Genomic DNA, 19,494 nt, shown 5'->3' with positions numbered 1-19,494 from the left:
AATAATTTAACAGAAGTGCTTATTTTCACTTGAAATTTTTTTGTGGTCATTTTTATTAATATTTTATTTTTTGCCGGCAGAGAATAAAATAAAACCTGTCTTCCAATTCATTGCATTTGTGTGCGTGTGTGTGTGTGTGGTAGAAGTATCGGTTTTTGTACTCTGTATCGGCAAGTACTCAGATCCAAGTATCGGTATCGTATTGGTTTGAAAAAATTGGTATCGTTGCATCCCTAGTACACAGCATGAGAGAAAATACATTAAAATATAAAACAACATTGACTACAACAGGAAACTCAGTATAATGGTATAAACAACAGTATAATACTTATAAGTTTTAGTATATTTGATCACACTGGTGGTCAGTTGTTGACTGACTGGGCTTTCAGACAGAAGTTCAAAAGCAATGCTGACCTTCAGGCAGTGCTCTTGCTGAGACATGTTATAATATGCTGCAGGCCAGTATTCAGGAGAGTTCAGCTTGAAGTCCGTCTCTGACACCGAGCACAACAGCGCCTGGAGCTCTGTGATATACTCCTGATTACACAAGTGCACACACATGCACACACAGACACATAAAAAGGCAACACAAACATACAAAGCAGAGCCAAATCAGAAAAAGAGAACATATCAAAGAAAACAACATCTGCAACTGAATTTTGTTTTCTCTTCATCTTTTTTGAATGTGTAATAGAAAAAAAATCTAAATAAATGACTCATTTTCCTAAACCCCCAAATTTTCAAACTACATTTTGTATCTGCATAGTTTATTTTTGTCTAATAATAAACTTTTGTTGTGTATATATATGCATTTGTGCATAAGTCATGTAAGTGTAACACATATGATCAAAACACAGAAAAATGTGACCAAACCAAAGGTTGGGGAACTCTGCATGGCCAGTACTGAGTAAATGTCTCTTTGCAAATACAATAACCATTAAAGCCTTTTGAGCTCAGAGTATGTGACTCCTTGTTTGATTGAATGGGTTTCATTCGTTCTGCAAACCTTTAGTACTATGAAACGATGGTGTCCCTGCTTTGGAGGCCTAACCCAGCTGTATCCTTAGTTTAGGTTAAAGGGTGAGGCAAAATCTTCAGCTTGTGCCTGATGTAGTTTATTGAAATACTGAGTTGTATTTATGTTTCTTCTTTCTGTCATAGAAGTCAAGTTACTGACATTTGCTTCAAGAATTTGGAAACGTTTGTTAAACTGCAGTTTTTTGAATTCTTTCCATAAAAGCTACACAAACTACTGCCTAAAAACACTTGTTTTCATTTTTAGAGTCCCAGTCTGGTACATAGAGTAACCTAAGCCTGTTAATTGTTAGGGGACGGCTGGAGGAGTCTGAGTCTTGAGAAAGCCTTAAAATGTGCATCTTTAATGACGACTGTGAACGAGCTGTAACACTAACAGGCTAATTGAGATCTGAGGATCTTTGGTCAGTGAGAGCTGAGGTCTCCTGGGGTGTCCTACTTTGAACTGTCCAAAGCAAAACTAATATGCTAATCTTGTTTTATTTTTTTATTTTAAGGATCTCAGTTTTTACCACTGATGCCCAAACATCTGCATGCTAAAGTGCACCTGTTGCCATAGAACCACTTGTGTTCATCACGAAGGTCAAAGTGATTTTGATGTGAAGACCTGGTGGGCTGATCCTTCAAGCCTTTGCAAAAGAAAAAACCTTTCTCTGATATCATGCCAGGTGTATGTGTGTGTGTGTTATGAGGTGAAATTGAGAGGTACGGTTTTGAATGCCTTTGCTTCTCTGCTTACAGTCATCATGGTTTCCTACACTAGGAGCACGTCTCTGAAAAAAGTGCTGTCACCTACCATCCTGTAAAGTTACCGCTCACTTTTTTTTGACGTCTCATATTTTAAGCCAACAACAAGCCCATAAAGTGCTCACAATACTACATTTCATATTACATGCTTTTTCTTTCTATTGTTGGTTTGTTCTGTGCATATGGCTGTTTATAATTATGTGTCCCACAACACTGTAACCATAAAAAACTAGACTGTCATAATATCACTCAGCTGTGTTCCTAAACCTTCGTTAGGCAACAGTTTTTCCCTGGATGCTAAAGACTGACTATTGTTATTTTTTTCATAATTCTTAAGACTAATTTTACATTTATTTATTTCTTTTTGATCAACTTCACTGGCTGATCAGAACCTTCCTGCTTAAAACAGACGTGATTAAAAGTGGGAAAAGCTTGTGGTCATATTTATGAATTATGTCAACATTGGACATTATTTTAAGAGCAAAGGCTGCATAGTGATTAGACTCTAATTTACTGCCTCACATTAGTAGCAAAGGACCAAACACTGCCCACACATTTTCATTGTGAGCCTTTCCAACATTTTGTATTTGACTCTCGTGTGTGAGCACAGAGCACCTGTAGTTGAGAGTGGACTTAAAGCCACTCAGGTTTGACCTCATATTAAACAATAGCAGAATTGGTTTCATCTGCCAGCTAAAAGGTTCATGGTTTGATCCCTGGGTGCTTCCAAGTCTGCATGCCAAACATCCTTGGGCAAGACACTACCAACAGGGGTGGCCAGATGTGCGGCCTTATTTCTTACCCCCTGACCTGTAACTGTGAACTCAAAATAAGACTTTATTTTGAGAGCACTTTAGTATTATGAAGACAGTGTCCAGAAGATGTCAGCTTCATAAGATCGCTGTGATCAGTAATATTTAAGGAAAATATTTGACCAGATGAGTGACATTAGCAACTTATGTTTACTGTCCAATGCTGTAAGAGAGCAAGGCAGAAAATGACAAACTGATACTACTGTGCTTAAGACTGGTCTGAGATCACATGTAGAAATAAATTAATGTATACCTGAAATCTGACAGTTCACATGTGTATCTGTCTAAGATGATATCATTTAAGTGTATGTACATGGATTTCCTGTTAGTGGCTTACAAGATACATACATCTTCTGTGATTTGCAGATCAGGGAACTGCCAGTAATGTGATTGGTTTGTGGAGCAGGAGGCATGCAGTGACACAGAGTAAGACAAAGCAACCAAGGAGATTTAAACTTGTGTACAGGTATAATGTGTGGATGAGAATGCAGCATAGAAAGACACAAAAAGCAACTTGTTTCCTTGAGTGGAGATAATCAAATCCAGATTTTCAAAACATAAAAATATATTGTACTATCAGTTTTGAAGGTATTAAAAATGTCAAGAGATAGAGAAGGTCTCAAATTTGGGGTATTTAGGTAGGGACTAATATTTTACTAAAAGATAATGTTGGTAACATTTTAAATGTTTCTTATCATCCATAAGTCTCATAGGGAAACACACAAAATGTAACCACTCTATGCTAACCACCTCGGTAGCACTATTAAAAAACAGCCTACATGAATTCTGAATCTAGTAGTAAATTATTAATTTAGCACTACTAGCATATGATAGTTGTTAGAGCTAATGAGTTTGTGGTACCAATATTAGTTTTACTCAATCAGAACACTGTTCGTTGGCTGACTGTGGATTTAAGATTATTAACTTTAAACATGACTAAGTTTACTGCTCCTAACCTTCGTTTGGATTGAAGCTTTCATGCTGTTAGATAAAAATGAATTGTTACAACTACCTTTGAGAGATTAAAGAGTTAGTATTGAAATATAATAACTAAAGTATTTTCTGTTAGTACTGTAGATACACAAGTTGTGCCTACTGAAACTCACACATTGTCTTTTGAAGGGTATGAACTTGCCCTCCACCTCAACCCAGCGTGTGTTGAGCTGGAGTTGGCGGGGCTCCACTAGATTGGTGGCTCCAGCCTCTGAAAGCTGATTGGCTAAGCCCTGCACCTCCTTAAGCTCCTCCTTCTTCTTGTCGAACTCTGAGCCAATTTCCTATTGAACAAAATCAATGGGGAAGGTCACTCGCTATTGGTTGGGGGCCAAGTGGGGCAAGCACAGAGAAGTATGTAGATGTATTGGAAACACATTCTCTCTCTCTCTCTCTCTCACACACACACACACACACACACACACACACACACACACACACACACACACAGTTACACAAACATTTCAAATAATAAATAATGACACATTCCACTTTCTTTTTCCCATCAGCACATCATTTACCCATCAGAGACAATACATTGACAAAAGGGACAAAGTGTTGTGTTCGTGTGTCACATATAAACATACAAAGTTCAGGCTGTATATTTGTATAGTATTTAACTCCATTTCAAAAAGAAAGCAGTGCTATAATCATGAGGCACTGACTGCCTTGAGACTTTATTCATACAGAGAACAAGTAAAGTTATTGGTCAAGTGCAGAAAAAAGTGCTATATGCTATGATGTGTGTGAACTAAGCAGTTTCTGGCTGAACAGAAACAAAGAGCTACACGAACAGACTGGAAGCAGAAGGATGGACAGAGACACAGACGGACAAGCAGTGAGGAATATCTGTCGCGGCAATGATGATGAGTCTGAGACGTGCGGGTGTTGTGTCCGCTTAGCGAAATGTCATAGTGATCATCTGAAAGTGAAACACATACAGAGAGTCAGAAAGGGCGGGGAAACTGGTGGGAGTCCAGGGTTTCCTTCTCACACCTTCTCCAAATCAGAACCAGATGTTAGTGCTGCACTGCTGTAGCACTGTGATCAAAATAAGCAATCATTGGACATCTTAATACTTAAAAATGCTCTAAACAAACAATATGATTCTTGTGTTTTTTTCAGATGCTGCAGTTTCAAAAACTTAGCAACTAGAAGGAGCGCCTACAAACTGTAACAAAGTTACAAATGCTGCCTTCACAAGCGTATGGAATTGATTGAGATCCCATTTTTAATATGGGTTTAATTTGACGTTGGCTCACCCTTTGCAGCTATAAAACCCTCAACTCTTCTGGGTAGGCTTTCCCTTCCAAGTGCATTTGTGAAGTCAGACACTGATGGTGGACGAGTAGACCTGGCTCGCGGTCTCAGCTCCAATTCATCCCAAAGGTGTTGCATTGGGTTGAAGTCAGGACTCTGTGCTGGTCAGTCAAGTTCCTCCACACCAAACTTGCCCATCCATGTCTTTGTGGGTCTTCATGCACTGAAGGATTAAGAGTTCCTTTCACTAGAACTAAGGGGCCGCGCCCAGCTCCTGACAAATGGCCCCATACCAAACTTGACAAGTACCATTTACTTGGCAACTGCCAAACCCAGACTCATCCAGTGGATTTCCAGACAGAGAAATGTGATTCATCACTCCAGAGAGCACATCTTCACTGCTCTAGAGTCTAGTAGCAACGTGCTCTAGGCCACTGCATCCAATGCTTTGCAATTATGCTTGTCATGGTGGTGTAGGGCTTGGATACAGCTGCCCTACCTACTGGTCCCGAGCTAATCTGAATCCCACATGAAGTTTGGAGGTCTATAGTGATGTGCACTATACACCTCAGCATCCGGTAACCTTGCTCTGTCATTTGTACATCTGTGGCTATTTAAGTGATTGGAACACCTGAATTCAATGGTTTGTGTGAATAAGTGATTACTTTACAACACAGTGTATATAAATTATTCTGAAAAACTAATCAAGTGACAAATATAAGTAAAGTACATGGTTTTAATATAATGTTGGCAATGTCTAAAGCTACTGAGTTGGTCAAGTAAGGTCAAGTATGTTTGCTGCAGCAAAGCTCCATAGTATACTGAATTAAATAGGAGCATGTTTTATCAGTCATCGTGAAGTAATAAACAGGGATTTTAAGTTCAATGCTGCCTTAAAAGACAGTTAGTAATTATTTAATGACAATAAAATATTGCATACAACTCTGGGTCCATTAATAAAAAACTAAATCCTTGATAAAATCTACAGGTGATTGTAATAAAAAGACTATTCCCTTAAAGAAAATGCTCAGGGAGTGTTTCCATGTCATTAAGCTGCAAATCTTTGATATTAAATCTTTGTCCAAAAGTTGGAGAAGGGGAGAGGAAGGATAGAAACAAAGGAATATATACCGCAAAACACAGAATGACAAAAGATCAAAGCAGACGATGTGGGAAAGAAAAGCGTGAGATGAAGAGCTGCGGTGACAAACATAAAGTCAGGCTGTGTGTTTTTGAGAAAAGCCAAATAGAAAATACAAAGAAGTGCTTTATGGAATGGAGCTGTGTGTGTGTGTTTCTGTGCACATCGTCACCTTGACCCTCTCTCCCTCAGGCGGGTCAGGCAGTAAGTCCACTCTGCGCTGAATGTCATCTAGCCAGGCAAGCAGGTCATGTGACTTCCTCCTGTATTGGTACCACTGGGGCGCAATGGCCAATGCCTTCCTGTTTCGAAGGACGCGCAGATCCTACATGCATGTGCCCACACAAGCACACAGAGACATGCACACACATGAATATCACGAATATCTTTATGTGACACTGCTTTTATCCAACTGACCTGCTGTTACATGTATTCAAAATAAAACAGTGTTTATGTGCAGCTATAGCTCAGAAGAACATTAACATTCATGTCATCTTGCTTCTTTCCTCCCACAATTATTATCTAAAAAAAAAGCTGGTCATGAAAGTACTGACTCAAAAAGTTTTAATTGTAGAAACTGTTTCTGTATTTGCATGTATGAGCACTTTAACATGTTTTTTATTTATTTATTTAATGTAATACATACATACTTCTATATTTATAAACGCAAGTACAACAAGTTTAGCTTTGTATTTAGTGAAAATTAAAAAATCTTTACTTTTTTAAGTTTTATTTTATTTAATGTAATGGTTTGCTTTATTTTGGCTTATTGTTAACATATTAGCTAATATTAGCATATTAGCATAATATGCCAGCCAGCAAAGAGTAACTTTTTGCTGACTTGAACACAGATAACAGGGTTTGGCTTAATGTGTTAGCAGCAACTTTTAGATATTTCATTGCAATGATATAACAAATTGTGAATATACTCCCATGTTATTACTCTGTTTAATATTAGCTGTTGTGTGTGTTACCTTCACTGTGTTGTATTTCATGTTCAGCTTGTTATGCTTAAGTCTGATCTCCTCTCTCTTGTCCAGATCCGGGACTCTCTTCTGTAGACTCTCTCCTTTTAACAGTAACTCCTTAACTGCGCCCTCTTCACAGTCCTAAACACACAAGTACATGCTTGGCTTGTTAGTCGAAACAGAAAATGACTGGAAGTCACACTAGCTGTGACTGAACCTTGGTATGAGGGTAACAGACCTTGTCCTCCAGGAAATCTTCTTCCTTCAGGTTTTCTCCTTGTTTGACTTCATCTTCCAGGAGCTCCAGCCAGACCTGCGCGTCACTGTGGTACTGCTCCAGCTCTTTGGCTGATGCTGCCGTCTGCCGTGCACACACAGTCCCATGGCAACGATGTACAGGCGCACACATACACACAGAATGTACATTTATTTACACAGTCGCAGACCTATGTAGTAAGACTAAGAAGAAGAGTTAAGGAGCAACTACAATTTGAAATCTCTTAAAGTAAATTCATGGATTTTAGGATTTAAGATATAGCATTTAACAATAAATATGAAACAGCCAAACAAACAGTATATCTATATAAAGGTCCTTCCCTACCATTCCAGAGGTAATGCGCTGAGAGATGGTGTCAAATCTGTGGTTAAGCTGCTCCAGCTTGGGTCTGACCTGGGCCTGGCAGTTGTCCCCCCTGGTGGACATTAACTCTTGCCCCAGAGACCTTACCTCCTCCATCTTTCCTCTGGTGAGTTCCAGCTCTGCACGTAGCACCTGCAGGTCCCAAGACACATATGTTAGGTGTATAAACTGTCTTCACCAAAGGCATGAAAGAAACATTTGTCATAGGGAAAAAAGCCTCAAAGTATATAAACAATATAACCTTCAACACATCACTGGGTCCCTGGCTGTCTATCTCATTCATTTTTCTCTCTGCACCATTGATCCATCCATTCACTTCCTGTATTTGTCCATCCAACTTGTGCATCTGCTGCTGGTAGTCCTGAAAGAGAGATAAAGAAAGAGAAAAATCAGACTCTTCTTCTGCAAACAGTGACATCTACAAGAGCTATATTTAGCAAACCAGGTCTAATATTAGAACCGAAACAACAGATAAATGAAAAGTATAATAAGAGCAGAATCACAGAATGATTTCAGTTCTATTTCTGACCAGCAGCAGGTTGAGCCATTCTTCTGCTCTAGAAGTCACTGCAATCCAGTTGCAGTGCAGCAGGCTGACTTTGTCGTCCACAAGGCCTCCGTGGCCGCGCAGCACAGCCTTTAAGGCCTCGGCGAGGTCCACCACTGCCTGCAGCTGTGGCTGGTGTCTCTCCGTCTCCCCATGGATGGACTGAGAACAATTAGGAAACAAGGACAGAAGAACTTTTCTATGTAAGGTGACCTTGCACGTTTATAAAGGCACTTAAAATAAAAGATATTATCACTCTTTAATGTTTGTCTTCATGTCGATATATACACGTAGGTACCTGTGCCCACGCCACCTCATCCTTCAGGTCACTGGGCATTCCATCCACTGCAGAGCGCCTCGTCAACTCGGCATCAGTGGCAGCGAGCCATTCTGTGAGCCCGTTCAGCTCCTTACGCAGCTTCCTTGACAACTTCAGACTCTTCTCCAGCTCCAACTTACTCTCTGTCACCTACAAACACATATCCTTTGATTATGCTGGTGGAGTTACTCCAGTGTGTGTGTGCGTATGTGTGTGTGTCCTAACCTGAGCTCCCATCTGGTTATACAGCAGTTTCAGGGCGGTCACTCTGTCGTCCAGCTCTTTGGGCTGCTCAGTCTGCTGCCGCTGTACGATTTGTCTGCCTGTTTTTATAACCGTCTCCACCTCCCCTTTCACTTCACTCAGCGCTTTATACAGCTTCTGTTCAAGCCAAATAGATAGAAGCCACTTAAAATAGAATCTCTCCATCAGTTCATATGTGAAACAAATACCCACCATGCACTGCTCCAGCTGTGACTGCACCACATCCTGCTCCACACTGCGGATGTCCAGCACCCCCATTTGACTTTTGACCCAGGCTAGCACGCGCTCACACTCGAGCAGCCGAGAATCAAAGTTGGCAGGCTTCTGGAAGAGTCGGAACTTAGTCCACACATCTGCCAGCATATTCTGGGAAGTGACAAGACCCATAGTACACATAATGATAGGCAAAGAGTCCTACAGGAATACTGATTACAGCAAACACCATATCCTGTCTGTACATGTGTCCACTAACATGGCAAAAAGTGGTCATTGATACAATTACCACAGCAATAACTTCCAAAGACACGTTTGAGTACTGGCAGGTATTTAATCACCTGTCAGTGGCGCAAATGTGCAACGTACTTGCAGTTGAGATAAAAAAGAAGAGAGCGATAACATAATAATTACTACTCTGTGATTTAGAATTTGACCTGTAATCAGTTCAGGGCGAAGGTATCAAATACTGTACAGGAATGCTGCAGCATGGACAGTTACATGAGAAAAGGAAAGGAATTCAAACTGCATGTAGACAGCAGAGAAATCACCACATCTTACTGAGATCCTACCACAGGCCTTACATAGATGGTAAATGGACTGGTTCTTATGCAGCGCTTTTCTACTCTTCTGAGCACTCAAAGCGCTTTACACAACTTGTGCATTCACCCATTCACATTCCCTTAGTGCTTTCTAAGTAACCTTCACACACATTCATACTCTGATGGACGCATCGGAGAGCAATTTGGGGTTAGTATCTTGCCCAAGGATATTTGGCATGCAGACTAGGGGAAGCCAGGAATCGAACCACCAACCGATCAGTAGATGACCTGCTCTACCACCTGAGCTACAGCCACCCCACATGGCCCAGTATGCTCGCACTGATGTAAGTAATAATGCCCTTTGATTTTCAGCTTTATCTTCTGCGTTTTATACTGTACTGTTGGTTATACTTGTACCACCCAACACCTCAAAACAGGTTCTGATGAGGAAATTTGATGTGCAGGAGATCTGAGCATTCACGTAGAGTCCATTTACATGTTTTCTAGCTTTAGGATAAAAAACGTGACCTGATGTTTTCAAGTGGTCGTCAGTAAGGGCTGTTTGCACCTATATTACCCATTCTGGCATACTGTCTGTGGTTATGTACCTGGGTAAGGTCCATCTGTCCCATGATCTTTGGGGAAGGGTGTTTGTCTTTGTTCTGGTTCTTCTTCCTCAAGTCCTCCAGGGTCGTTTCATGGCTGCTCAGCTCTGACTGGATTTTCTTGTGAAAACACAAACACACATGATACATAAGGAATTCATGTAATTTTATGTAATTTATTAAATTCAATTAAACACTAAAGTCAAAGTGAAATAAACCCTAAAAATGCTTGAATGGACTGACAGTGTACAACCTTCTGCTGACCACAAGGGGGAAGGAGATATCAAGAAGAGAGAAGCTGGAGTCCAAACACATTGCAAGCCTACATCACCGCCACACACACAGATTCTCTCGCACACACTTTGTCTCTGCCATCCTTCTCTTTAAAAACAAAGTCTCAGGAGTGGTCGCCCACTCTGCTCCAATAATGTAATCATCCTTTTATCCTCTTGTGTATGTGTGTGTGTCAGTAAGAGAGAGATTGAAAAGGAGATGGTGAAAGGGAGACAGAGAGAAATCAAGTCAAAGTGTGGGGAAGACAGCAGGAAAAAGAGGCAAGGACAAAAGACCGAGGCTGTTTGTGTGTCTGTTTACTAACACCAATGGTCAGCGGTGGTCTGGATTTGCCCTTAAACAGAGACTTTCAATCTGCTAAAGACGCCCAAACTGGTTTCAGAACTGGTTCTTTTTATTTTGGCCAGCTGATATTAGCCCTCACACTTGGGGGCTGTAATATTTTACAAATGTTTGTAAAGTCAGGATATCATTTGGAATTCTGTCTTCCTTGGTTGGCGTGGGAAACAAATGCCTTTGTTCCTGTCATGTGACTATAAAGGTTATAGAGGGATCATTGTACTATGGCTACCTGAGCTTCCTGTGGTATCTGCTGAGCGTCGATTTGATCAGCCAGGTATGCAGTAAGGTGGCGGTCTGTGTTAGCTAAGGATTCCTGGATCTGCTTCAGGGTCTCGTCATTCTCCCGAGCCCACTGGAGGTTCTGCTCCAGCTCTTTTTGCCTGAGTGCTGCCTGTGGAAACAAGAAAGTCAAAAGACATATTCCAACTCATGTAAATTAGAACAAGAACAATAACTAGCTGTTATAAACAATAACTAAAAGTCCGGCCCCTCTCCCGTAGAACCAGCTCCCAGTTTGCGTATCTCCCATCTTTAAATATGAAAACAGACTATTTTCTAGCTATTTACAGGCCATAAGAATTTTAGCACAGTAAAGCACTCATAGAGGCTTCACTATTAGCACACAAACAGACAAACACAGCTACATACACGAGACAGGAGTACATCTACACAAAGACACACAGCCCCCTGTGTGTACCCTCTTGAAGGATGGATTCTGGGATTTCTCTCGCATGTCCTCTCGGTGTTGTCACTATATAACCGACGCTCTTCTGAAATTTGTTATCAGTGAGGTGTCTCAGTGTCTACTGCAGTGTTTCCATCTTCACTCTCTCTCGTTAACTGCAGACAGGAATAACTAGTAAACAATCCTATTACATCATATAAGAGCCTGTGTGACTGTGTGTGAGAGAGAAGGCTTAAATGTATGCGGTTACAGGTGAACATACTAATCCCATACAGAAGGATAATGGTTCCAAGTATAGTCCTGAGCCAGCCTAAGCCTTGTGTTAGCAGTGCATGCATCTGAGGCCCTCACACTAGGGCGTTTCTTCTTATTCATTATTCCTCTATCCCGAACCATCGCGTGCATACTGACATTGATGACTGACTGCCTTATGTTAAAAACACCTTCCAATTGGTTTTCATCTGTTACCAAACAATGAAATGAAATCTCCAAGTATGCATCTGTGATCTGAAGAAATGAAGAAAGAGACGTGAAATTATTTAATTATTGTTTTTTGCATGCATGGGGCAGATTTATCACTGAGTTTTAAAGTGGAACATTAATATAATGAGATTATTATTCTGCTCTGTCAGCTAACTAGAGCTTGTGAAAGGAAGCTGACTGAGTCTTGCACTTATCTTATTTTTCATCAGCTAAGTAGGGTGAAAAAGAAGAATAATGCTTTTTGAAGCCTCTGGGGTAAGAGTAATCACCAATGATAACAGATCTCTCAGAATATCTCAGAATCACTTTCTAAATCAAAATAAGCTGTTATAGCAGAACAGCATGTGACAAGTGAAGTAGATCATTTTCTGCTGAATGAAACCAAAAAAAATTGTCTGAATCTAACAAACATTGTTGAAAATGTTACCTTTCTCCCAAACCCCTTTAAAGCCGAATTCTGTAGTATGCTCAGGCCTTCAGTTTACTGACGGCTACTGTGTCAATAACAGAATAAGTCATACTTTCGTCTGTACTTTGGCCACTCATAGCAAGTCACCTTTTATCATCAGATGAGAATAAACCAAGATTAAACAGTTAGTATGGCTTGTCTCTATTTAGCCTATTTAGCCTATTTAGCATGCACCTGTCGTCATGGACAGAAAGTTGAAACATGATGACAAAAAAAAGAGTTCCTTTTCTTTTTGATAGAGTAAACAGAATATCAGATTTTCATTTGGGCATTTTTTTAATAACATTTTATGTATTTATTTATTTTACTCAATTTGCATTTTGAACATGTGTTGTCATCCTGCTTAATATAATAATAATCCTAACTTATTATAAGTGAAAACTAAATCTCTAAGCTTATATATATATATATATATATATATATATATATATATATATATATATATATATATATATATATATATATATATATATATATATATATATATATATATATATATATATATAAAACCATATTTCACTTGCATAAGAAAATTGAATTTTAGTCAGTTTAAAGATGAATTGCTGAAATCTGCTTGAATCCCAATTCCTTTCCTTTCTGTAACAAGACTTTTGCTCAAACAAAGCTTCGGATGATATATTCAGGCTCAGCCTATATTCAGACTAATGTGGCATTTTGAGTACATGTCATTATGTTCAAATTTTAAAACAATAAGATTTCAAAGGTCATCTGAAATCCCTGGGAATACCGTGAAACTGACAAACAACCCTAGTTATCTGACAGTGTTGCTCATGAAACATCAAATTTTTGCCAGATGTAAGAAATAAAAATTGATTTCCTCAATGCCGTCTTTTCAGCTCAACAAAGGAAAAACATTCAGGCAATATTTTGCTCTCTGTGCACATTTGCTTCTCATCCATCATTCCAAGAAATACTCACTAAAACTCTGGTCCTGTCTCGCGGCTCCTCGTCTTTTTCATAGATAACAAATAAACAGGGCTCAGAGCTACCCAGTCTCTCCCTACGTGCATACATGCTGGTATAAATACCAAAACAAGGAGTAGGAGCTTCTGTTCCTCTCAAAAATACAAAAGGTCTGAAATAAAAAACACAAAACACACACACACTCTTGCAGTCTATGTAGGGTAGATAAACAAAAGAAGGCTTATCAGGCAGCAAGGAGAACATTAATCTGGTTCTATTGTAAGGGAGGCGCACAACTATGTCTAATCTGTCGCTGAGGATCACAGCAAGTGGCTGAGAATACAATCATGTCATCGGTGATGACTGGAAGGATGGCAAAGGGACAAATGGAGGACAAGAATTAATCAGATAAAGATACAAAAGGGGAGCAATGATTAAAAAAAACAGTTAAGGTGTGAAAATGAAGAGAAACACAAGATGTCTCCAGGAGAATTACAATGAAGAGAAGAATCATTAATCAAGCTCAAAGAGAAGATGTGAGCGACAACAAGAAATCCTACCAGTGGCTAAAAAATCTAACTGTATTTTTAGAAGTTCTAGAACTTTTCCTGCTGATAAAGAACTCCACTTTTAGTTACGTAGTAGATCAACAATTAAATTACATAAAAGTACCTTTTGTTCGCCGTCTAATATAGAAAGTTCAACAAAAACTTTATGTTTTATAAATATGGGACAGTCTGCTTCCCACTTTTGCCTCCTCTCACCTGTGAGCCATGAGCAGTAATCAATGGATTGGCTTTTAAGACCAGCTCAGAGCAGGAGCAGGTGGTGCCACTCTTCAGTAAACAATGGCAATCAGTCACCGTAGTTCAGGAGATCCGCTCCAGTGTCACCACAAGACCCACCCAGACACTAATGCTTATGGCTCAGACCCCCATAATTGTGCGCGAGGCAGACGCCCAGAAATGATGCTGTTTCACTTCTGCCTGAACTTTTTCCGGTGAGTTGTGAAAGGGCATGACACATGACAGCATGTCCGATCTGAACCTGAAACTAAAGTAGCTCCCAGTGGCCTCCCGGTCTGTTACAACTCGTGTCAACACACTACAGACCCTGGACTCATATAGCACTCGATTTTGTTACCAGCCTACCAACCTCCAAAAATACAACAGTCATCCTTTCCATCCTCTCCAGGTCAGCACACTTTATTGCCTTAGATAAACTGTCCACAGCTTCTGAGAAAGCTAAGTTACTCATTGATCAAGTTTTCCAGCTTCATGGTATTCCAGTGGAAATGGTATCTGACTGAGGTCCACAATTCATCTGTTGCATGGAAGACTTTCTGCACTGCCCTGAGGTCCAAAAGCATGCCTCAGGCCATGAAACTGATTCTGTCATCAGTCCTTCAGCAGTGAGAGTTAAGTTACCGCCATCCCTGTGTATCCACCCCATGTTTCATGTCTCCCAGACCAAAGAATTATCAGGTTGTCCTAAAAGCTCCCTGTGCTGCAGCCAGAGTTCTGACAGTGAGTTCATGCTAAGTAGTTCAGTGACTAGTTCCTTTGAGTTTCCCACTGTTACTTCCAGACAAACTAATAAACTACACACATTCAGGTAAATGAGCACAAACTGCTCTCTGGCCTAAAACATATTAACAAATATGAAAAAAGTAGACTGCTTATTAAAACAATAAAGTAACGGTTCTTTCAGGGTTGGTTTTCCACTGTGTGCTTACATTACAGTTCAGAACCCGTGCTGTATATCTTACCCTCGCCATAAGTTCATCCCATCGGGTGTTGAAAGCATCCAACTTTTGCTGAATCAGCTCATCCAGAACACCTCCATCCATCAGGGTCTGGGCAAGTTCTCTGATCTGGTTCCTGTTGTCTTCTGGGTGCTGCAAAAGAACCTCGATGCTCTGCATGTACAGACAGAAAGAAATAAGAGAAACTACCAGTCAGAAGATCAGCTGATCGATCCCCAGTTCCTGCATATCGAAGGATCCTTGGGCGAGATAGTAAACACTGAGTTGCCTGCGTTCACTGGAATGATTAGAGAAAGCGCGTAGGCATCGATAACAGTGCTGTAGGAATGTGTGTGATTGGGTGAAAGCCCTTGGAGTCAACTTCAGTAGAAATCCACAACATAAGTAGCAATTCATTCACTGTTTTCCACGTTAGGCTGCACAGCACACATGAGGAGGGCAAGATGTCAGACACAGGAACAGCATAGAGCAATATCAGTTACCATGTGAAGACTTCTCCAAGTGTGGATTAAATGTGTAGAGAATGGAGCAAAACTGCATGATTGATGTAACGTGGCAGAGCCACTCCTGGTGTTTTACCAGCTTTACACATGAATTGGATGTAAGTGTCGACACTTACCTCCAGCACCTTCTGAAGCTCATCAGATCCTCCCGGCAAGTTTTCTGTCTTGTCCAGTTTCTCCTCCAACTGGTCCAGAAAGGCATTCTCCTGCTCGATGTAGGACAGCAATTCACACCAACACGCCCACACCTCCTGCAACACAAAACAGACATGTGCCCTGAACTCACAATACAATTGTTAGAGGTAAGAAAGACTCTGGAGAATGGCAGAAAAAGAGAGGGTAGCAAGAGAATGCTTCAGTCAAAGCTGAATTATTGCAAACTGCAAGACACAGATGTAATTATTTCTCAGGAGCATAATAGCAAAATCAAGCATTGATTAGTTTGTAATTTACCTTTTAATTAGGTAGCAATCCAGTCAAGCTGTCAAATTGCAGTTTAACTAATATATGAGTATGTCTAGATTCATAATATATTTAGTAAAGACTTTGAAGGAATTAGATGAAATAAAAATAAGTGTAATTATTATTATTTATACAGGTTTTTATACCTACAGATAACCCCAATGTACCTAATTTTGATAAACACAGACACGTAGTACAAATACTTTGATACTGTACTAAAGTAGAATTTTCACATATCTGTACTTTTTATTTTTCTGTCAACTTACTGTTACTGGCTACATTTTTTGCACAAATATCTGTATATTTCTGTAACTTCCTGTGCATTCAAACATCAAACTGATTTGAGCTTAAATAAAGGAAACAATGGAACATTAAAGCGATAAAAGACAGTTCTTTGGACTTTCTCATTGTTCTGAGTATCTAAAATGCTTTCTAAAACAAAAACTACCGATTGTACTCAATCACGATCAAACAAGGAATTAACAGGCCTGCCCTTTTCATTGTAGAAGCTTTAGCACTGCTTGCATGTATATATTTGAGCCTGTTTTTACAATTTTGACCGTGTGCAACATAAATTCAAACTTGTGCATCCAATTTTTTAAGTAATTAAAGATGCGTACAGTACAATCATTCCACCCTTGAAAAAGAACAATTCAAATAAATAATTAAAAGCCCCCAAATTACCATAACATTCATTCCCACGATGAGTGCATGTAGACTACAATTGAACATAAGACTTCTTTTTAATGAGGCTTAGAATTTGATGGTAAAATGAAAAAAAGGAAAAGAAAAAAGTCTGAAATTGGCTTGACTTGGTTCATTTCAGCTATAACATCTATTACACACTCTCTAAAATCATATCTACAGCAAAACACCCCTTTAGAGCTGTGCATGATGTATGCAAGCATCAGCCTTGAAGCCCCTTGTAAGGACATGACTATTTTACATAAAAGTGCATAACATTACATAAAATTTACATAAATGTTTTCTGTGCACACCAAGGTTGAAATTACTGCAGCGATAACAAATAAGAAAAGAAAGAATGCAATGTACCTCTAGAGTTTTACATTTCCCATCAAGGCGGCTGCACAGGCGCTGATAGTTGGCTGTCAGTACATCCAACTCTGAGTGCAAAGCATCATGGGCTGTGGGCGGGGCTTTGGCAATGAAACTATTCACACTGGCAGTCAGGAGTTTGACCTTTTGCTCCTTAGAATGAACCTCTTCCTGGGCCGTCTGATGAACAAACAGACAAACAAACAGAGAGAAGCTGAGAGAAATGAAGCTTCACACTGCTAACATAAAAACTGTGAGGTCTTTAATTCTACATCCAACAAAAAAGTACTGAATGAGGGAAAGTATACATTTAGAAAGTGAGGCTGTAGTAGTGAGACCTCCCTAATCCTTAACATAACATGAAATAAAAATTGCATACAGTATTGTAGTACGTTAAGTAACGAAACGAGCTTATTTACTGTCTGCTTGCGGTTTAAGTGAAGAGAAATGGTGGCGTAGTGATATGTTCCAAAATGGTTCCACATTGAGAATGACTTTTATTGTGAAGTGTTGATCATCCAACAATAAATTTTCCACAGTACTTAGTTTGCATGTGGTCATTGTATGTGGTTACAAAAGGGGAGGTGCTCAATTAAAGTAGTCAGTACTAGTCACACATGTAGGAAACAATGAGGACTCACTTAGCGGCATTATCAAGGAAACTTTGTTACCTTATGTGGCTGGATTCATAACACTTGCACACTTTGTATATGTTAGAGAATATGGATAAATTTAAAACTTATAGGTGCTTTGGCTGTTATTTGGAACGTATCACCGTGCTCTCATTTCTCTTTATGAGAGGAAGAATAACTGTTCAAGAGAGAAGCCTAGTTCACAGAGCCAAGAGATTTTGAAAACTGTATGACTGAAGGAAGTGAAATAATAGTTACTGCAAAGGAGAGCAGAGAGAAAGCAAGGTGCACCATTGTTTTTTGTTGAGTAGTTTAAAAATGAAAAACTAAGAGAGCCTTGCACTACAACAGCCAAATGTTGTGTCCTCTTTAATGCAAACAGGGAGTTTTGCCTTGAAGATGAAATAAAGAACAGCCCAATAGAAGGAAGTTACAGACTGTGAGTAAGTGATCTGGTATGAGAAACTTACTGAACATCAGTCGACATATAGGTTCATAAGTAAAATGAAGACTTGCTGACATGCCAGTTGGTTGGCAACTTAATCATGTTATGTTAGATATCATGCGTCTCTTATGTTGTTTAAAATCCGCTTTTTATGATATACCCAAAAGCTGAAAACCGGCAACTGACAGCACAAACTGTGGCTGACACAGTTACTGTCATGGTAAAAAGAAAGTACACGTTCTATCAGCAGGTGTTGAAATGAAAGCTCAGATGAACAGCACAACACATTACACTGTGTCAAATTATTTGACAAAAAGTTTCTGAAAAACTTACTAAACCTCATGATTTAGTAGCATTTGGATCCAAACACCTTTAGTAGCCATTTCTTGAATTGTTTCTGTATGATGTATTAGTCTCTTACACTGTTGTGAAGAAATTTGGACCCACACTTTTATGCAGCGTTGTTTCAGTGCATTGAGATTTGCATACAATTATGCACAGCAACCCTAACGCGTGACTCTGTTTTGGCCATGACTAGCCGTTGGACAGATAGTATAAAAAAGGAGTTCATGGTCGATTCCATGACTCCAAGATGACCAGGTGACTCCCCTATTTGTATTGTGCATTTGAAGAAACCTAAGAACGTTTAAGACTAAATACACAAACAAGCTAGAAGTAAAAGGCTTTGTTGAAGAGGTGAGTTTAAGAAGTTTCTTAGGAGACTCCAGTTATGGGGCCTTGCAAAGCTCAGATGGGAGAGAGTTCCAGAGGGTGGGGGGCTGCCACACTGAAGGTTCTGTCCCCAAAGGTTTGGAGACTGGTACAAGGGACAGAAAGCAGTCCCATGACAGAGGACTGCATGTATGGGTGCAGCAGGTCAGACAGGAGAGCGAGGGATTTGTAAGCAGGAAGAAGGATTTTGTAAATAATGTGTGATTTTACTGGAAGCCAGTGGAGATTTATGAGGGTGGGGGTGTTCCCAGAGCTTAGTCTCTTGGAAGCCTGGTGGGTGAGTTCTAGAGTCTCTGCTACAGAGTCAGCTAATAATGGCTAAATTTGAGACATTAGGTTCATTAGGTGAAAAAAAGCCCTGCTTTGGTTACAGATTTGATATGAGCCTGGAATTAAAGTGGGAGTACAAAACAATATCCAGATTAGAAATGTCTGGGAATGTGAGATGAGCAACCATCTATGTAGATTGCCAACCTCCCAGAGTAGGGCTTTGGGGACAACAACCAAGAATTCAGTTTTATTACTGTTGAGTTGAGTTGGTTAGATGACATCCATGTTTTTATTTCATGCAGACAGCTGGCAAGTGATTGTGGGTGGAGGGTTTGGTACTGAGATA

At 39.8% G+C, this 19,494-nt stretch overlaps 1 protein-coding gene across 4 annotated transcripts in view; it reads right to left on the bottom strand.

The window, feature by feature from the left end:
• dmd (dystrophin) overlaps window positions 1–19,494 on the bottom strand; it is a 284,621-nt gene that overhangs the window by 96,493 nt on the left and 168,634 nt on the right. For all 4 annotated transcript variants that reach the window (XM_084922101.1, XM_084922102.1, XM_084922099.1 and 1 more), the window contains 16 exons: window positions 17,067–17,249; window positions 15,668–15,802; window positions 15,052–15,201; window positions 10,952–11,113; window positions 10,090–10,206; window positions 8,919–9,092; window positions 8,688–8,843; window positions 8,442–8,612; window positions 8,126–8,305; window positions 7,838–7,957; window positions 7,558–7,728; window positions 7,195–7,317; window positions 6,963–7,097; window positions 6,161–6,313; window positions 3,701–3,871; window positions 415–537 (listed from right to left, as the gene is read on the bottom strand). In XM_084922101.1, the coding sequence (XP_084778227.1) occupies window positions 415–537; window positions 3,701–3,871; window positions 6,161–6,313; window positions 6,963–7,097; window positions 7,195–7,317; window positions 7,558–7,728; window positions 7,838–7,957; window positions 8,126–8,305; window positions 8,442–8,612; window positions 8,688–8,843; window positions 8,919–9,092; window positions 10,090–10,206; window positions 10,952–11,113; window positions 15,052–15,201; window positions 15,668–15,802; window positions 17,067–17,249 (2,424 nt within the window). The remainder of the gene's footprint in view (window positions 1–414; window positions 538–3,700; window positions 3,872–6,160; window positions 6,314–6,962; window positions 7,098–7,194; window positions 7,318–7,557; window positions 7,729–7,837; window positions 7,958–8,125; window positions 8,306–8,441; window positions 8,613–8,687; window positions 8,844–8,918; window positions 9,093–10,089; window positions 10,207–10,951; window positions 11,114–15,051; window positions 15,202–15,667; window positions 15,803–17,066; window positions 17,250–19,494) is intronic.

Source organism: Perissodus microlepis, chromosome 23, assembly GCF_051167445.1.
Source record: "Perissodus microlepis isolate ML-2025 ecotype Zambia chromosome 23, ASM5116744v1, whole genome shotgun sequence".
NCBI lineage: Eukaryota > Metazoa > Chordata > Actinopteri > Cichliformes > Cichlidae > Perissodus > Perissodus microlepis.
The sequence above is the reverse complement of the archived record's forward strand: the minus strand, read 5'-3'. Positions and strand labels throughout refer to the sequence as shown.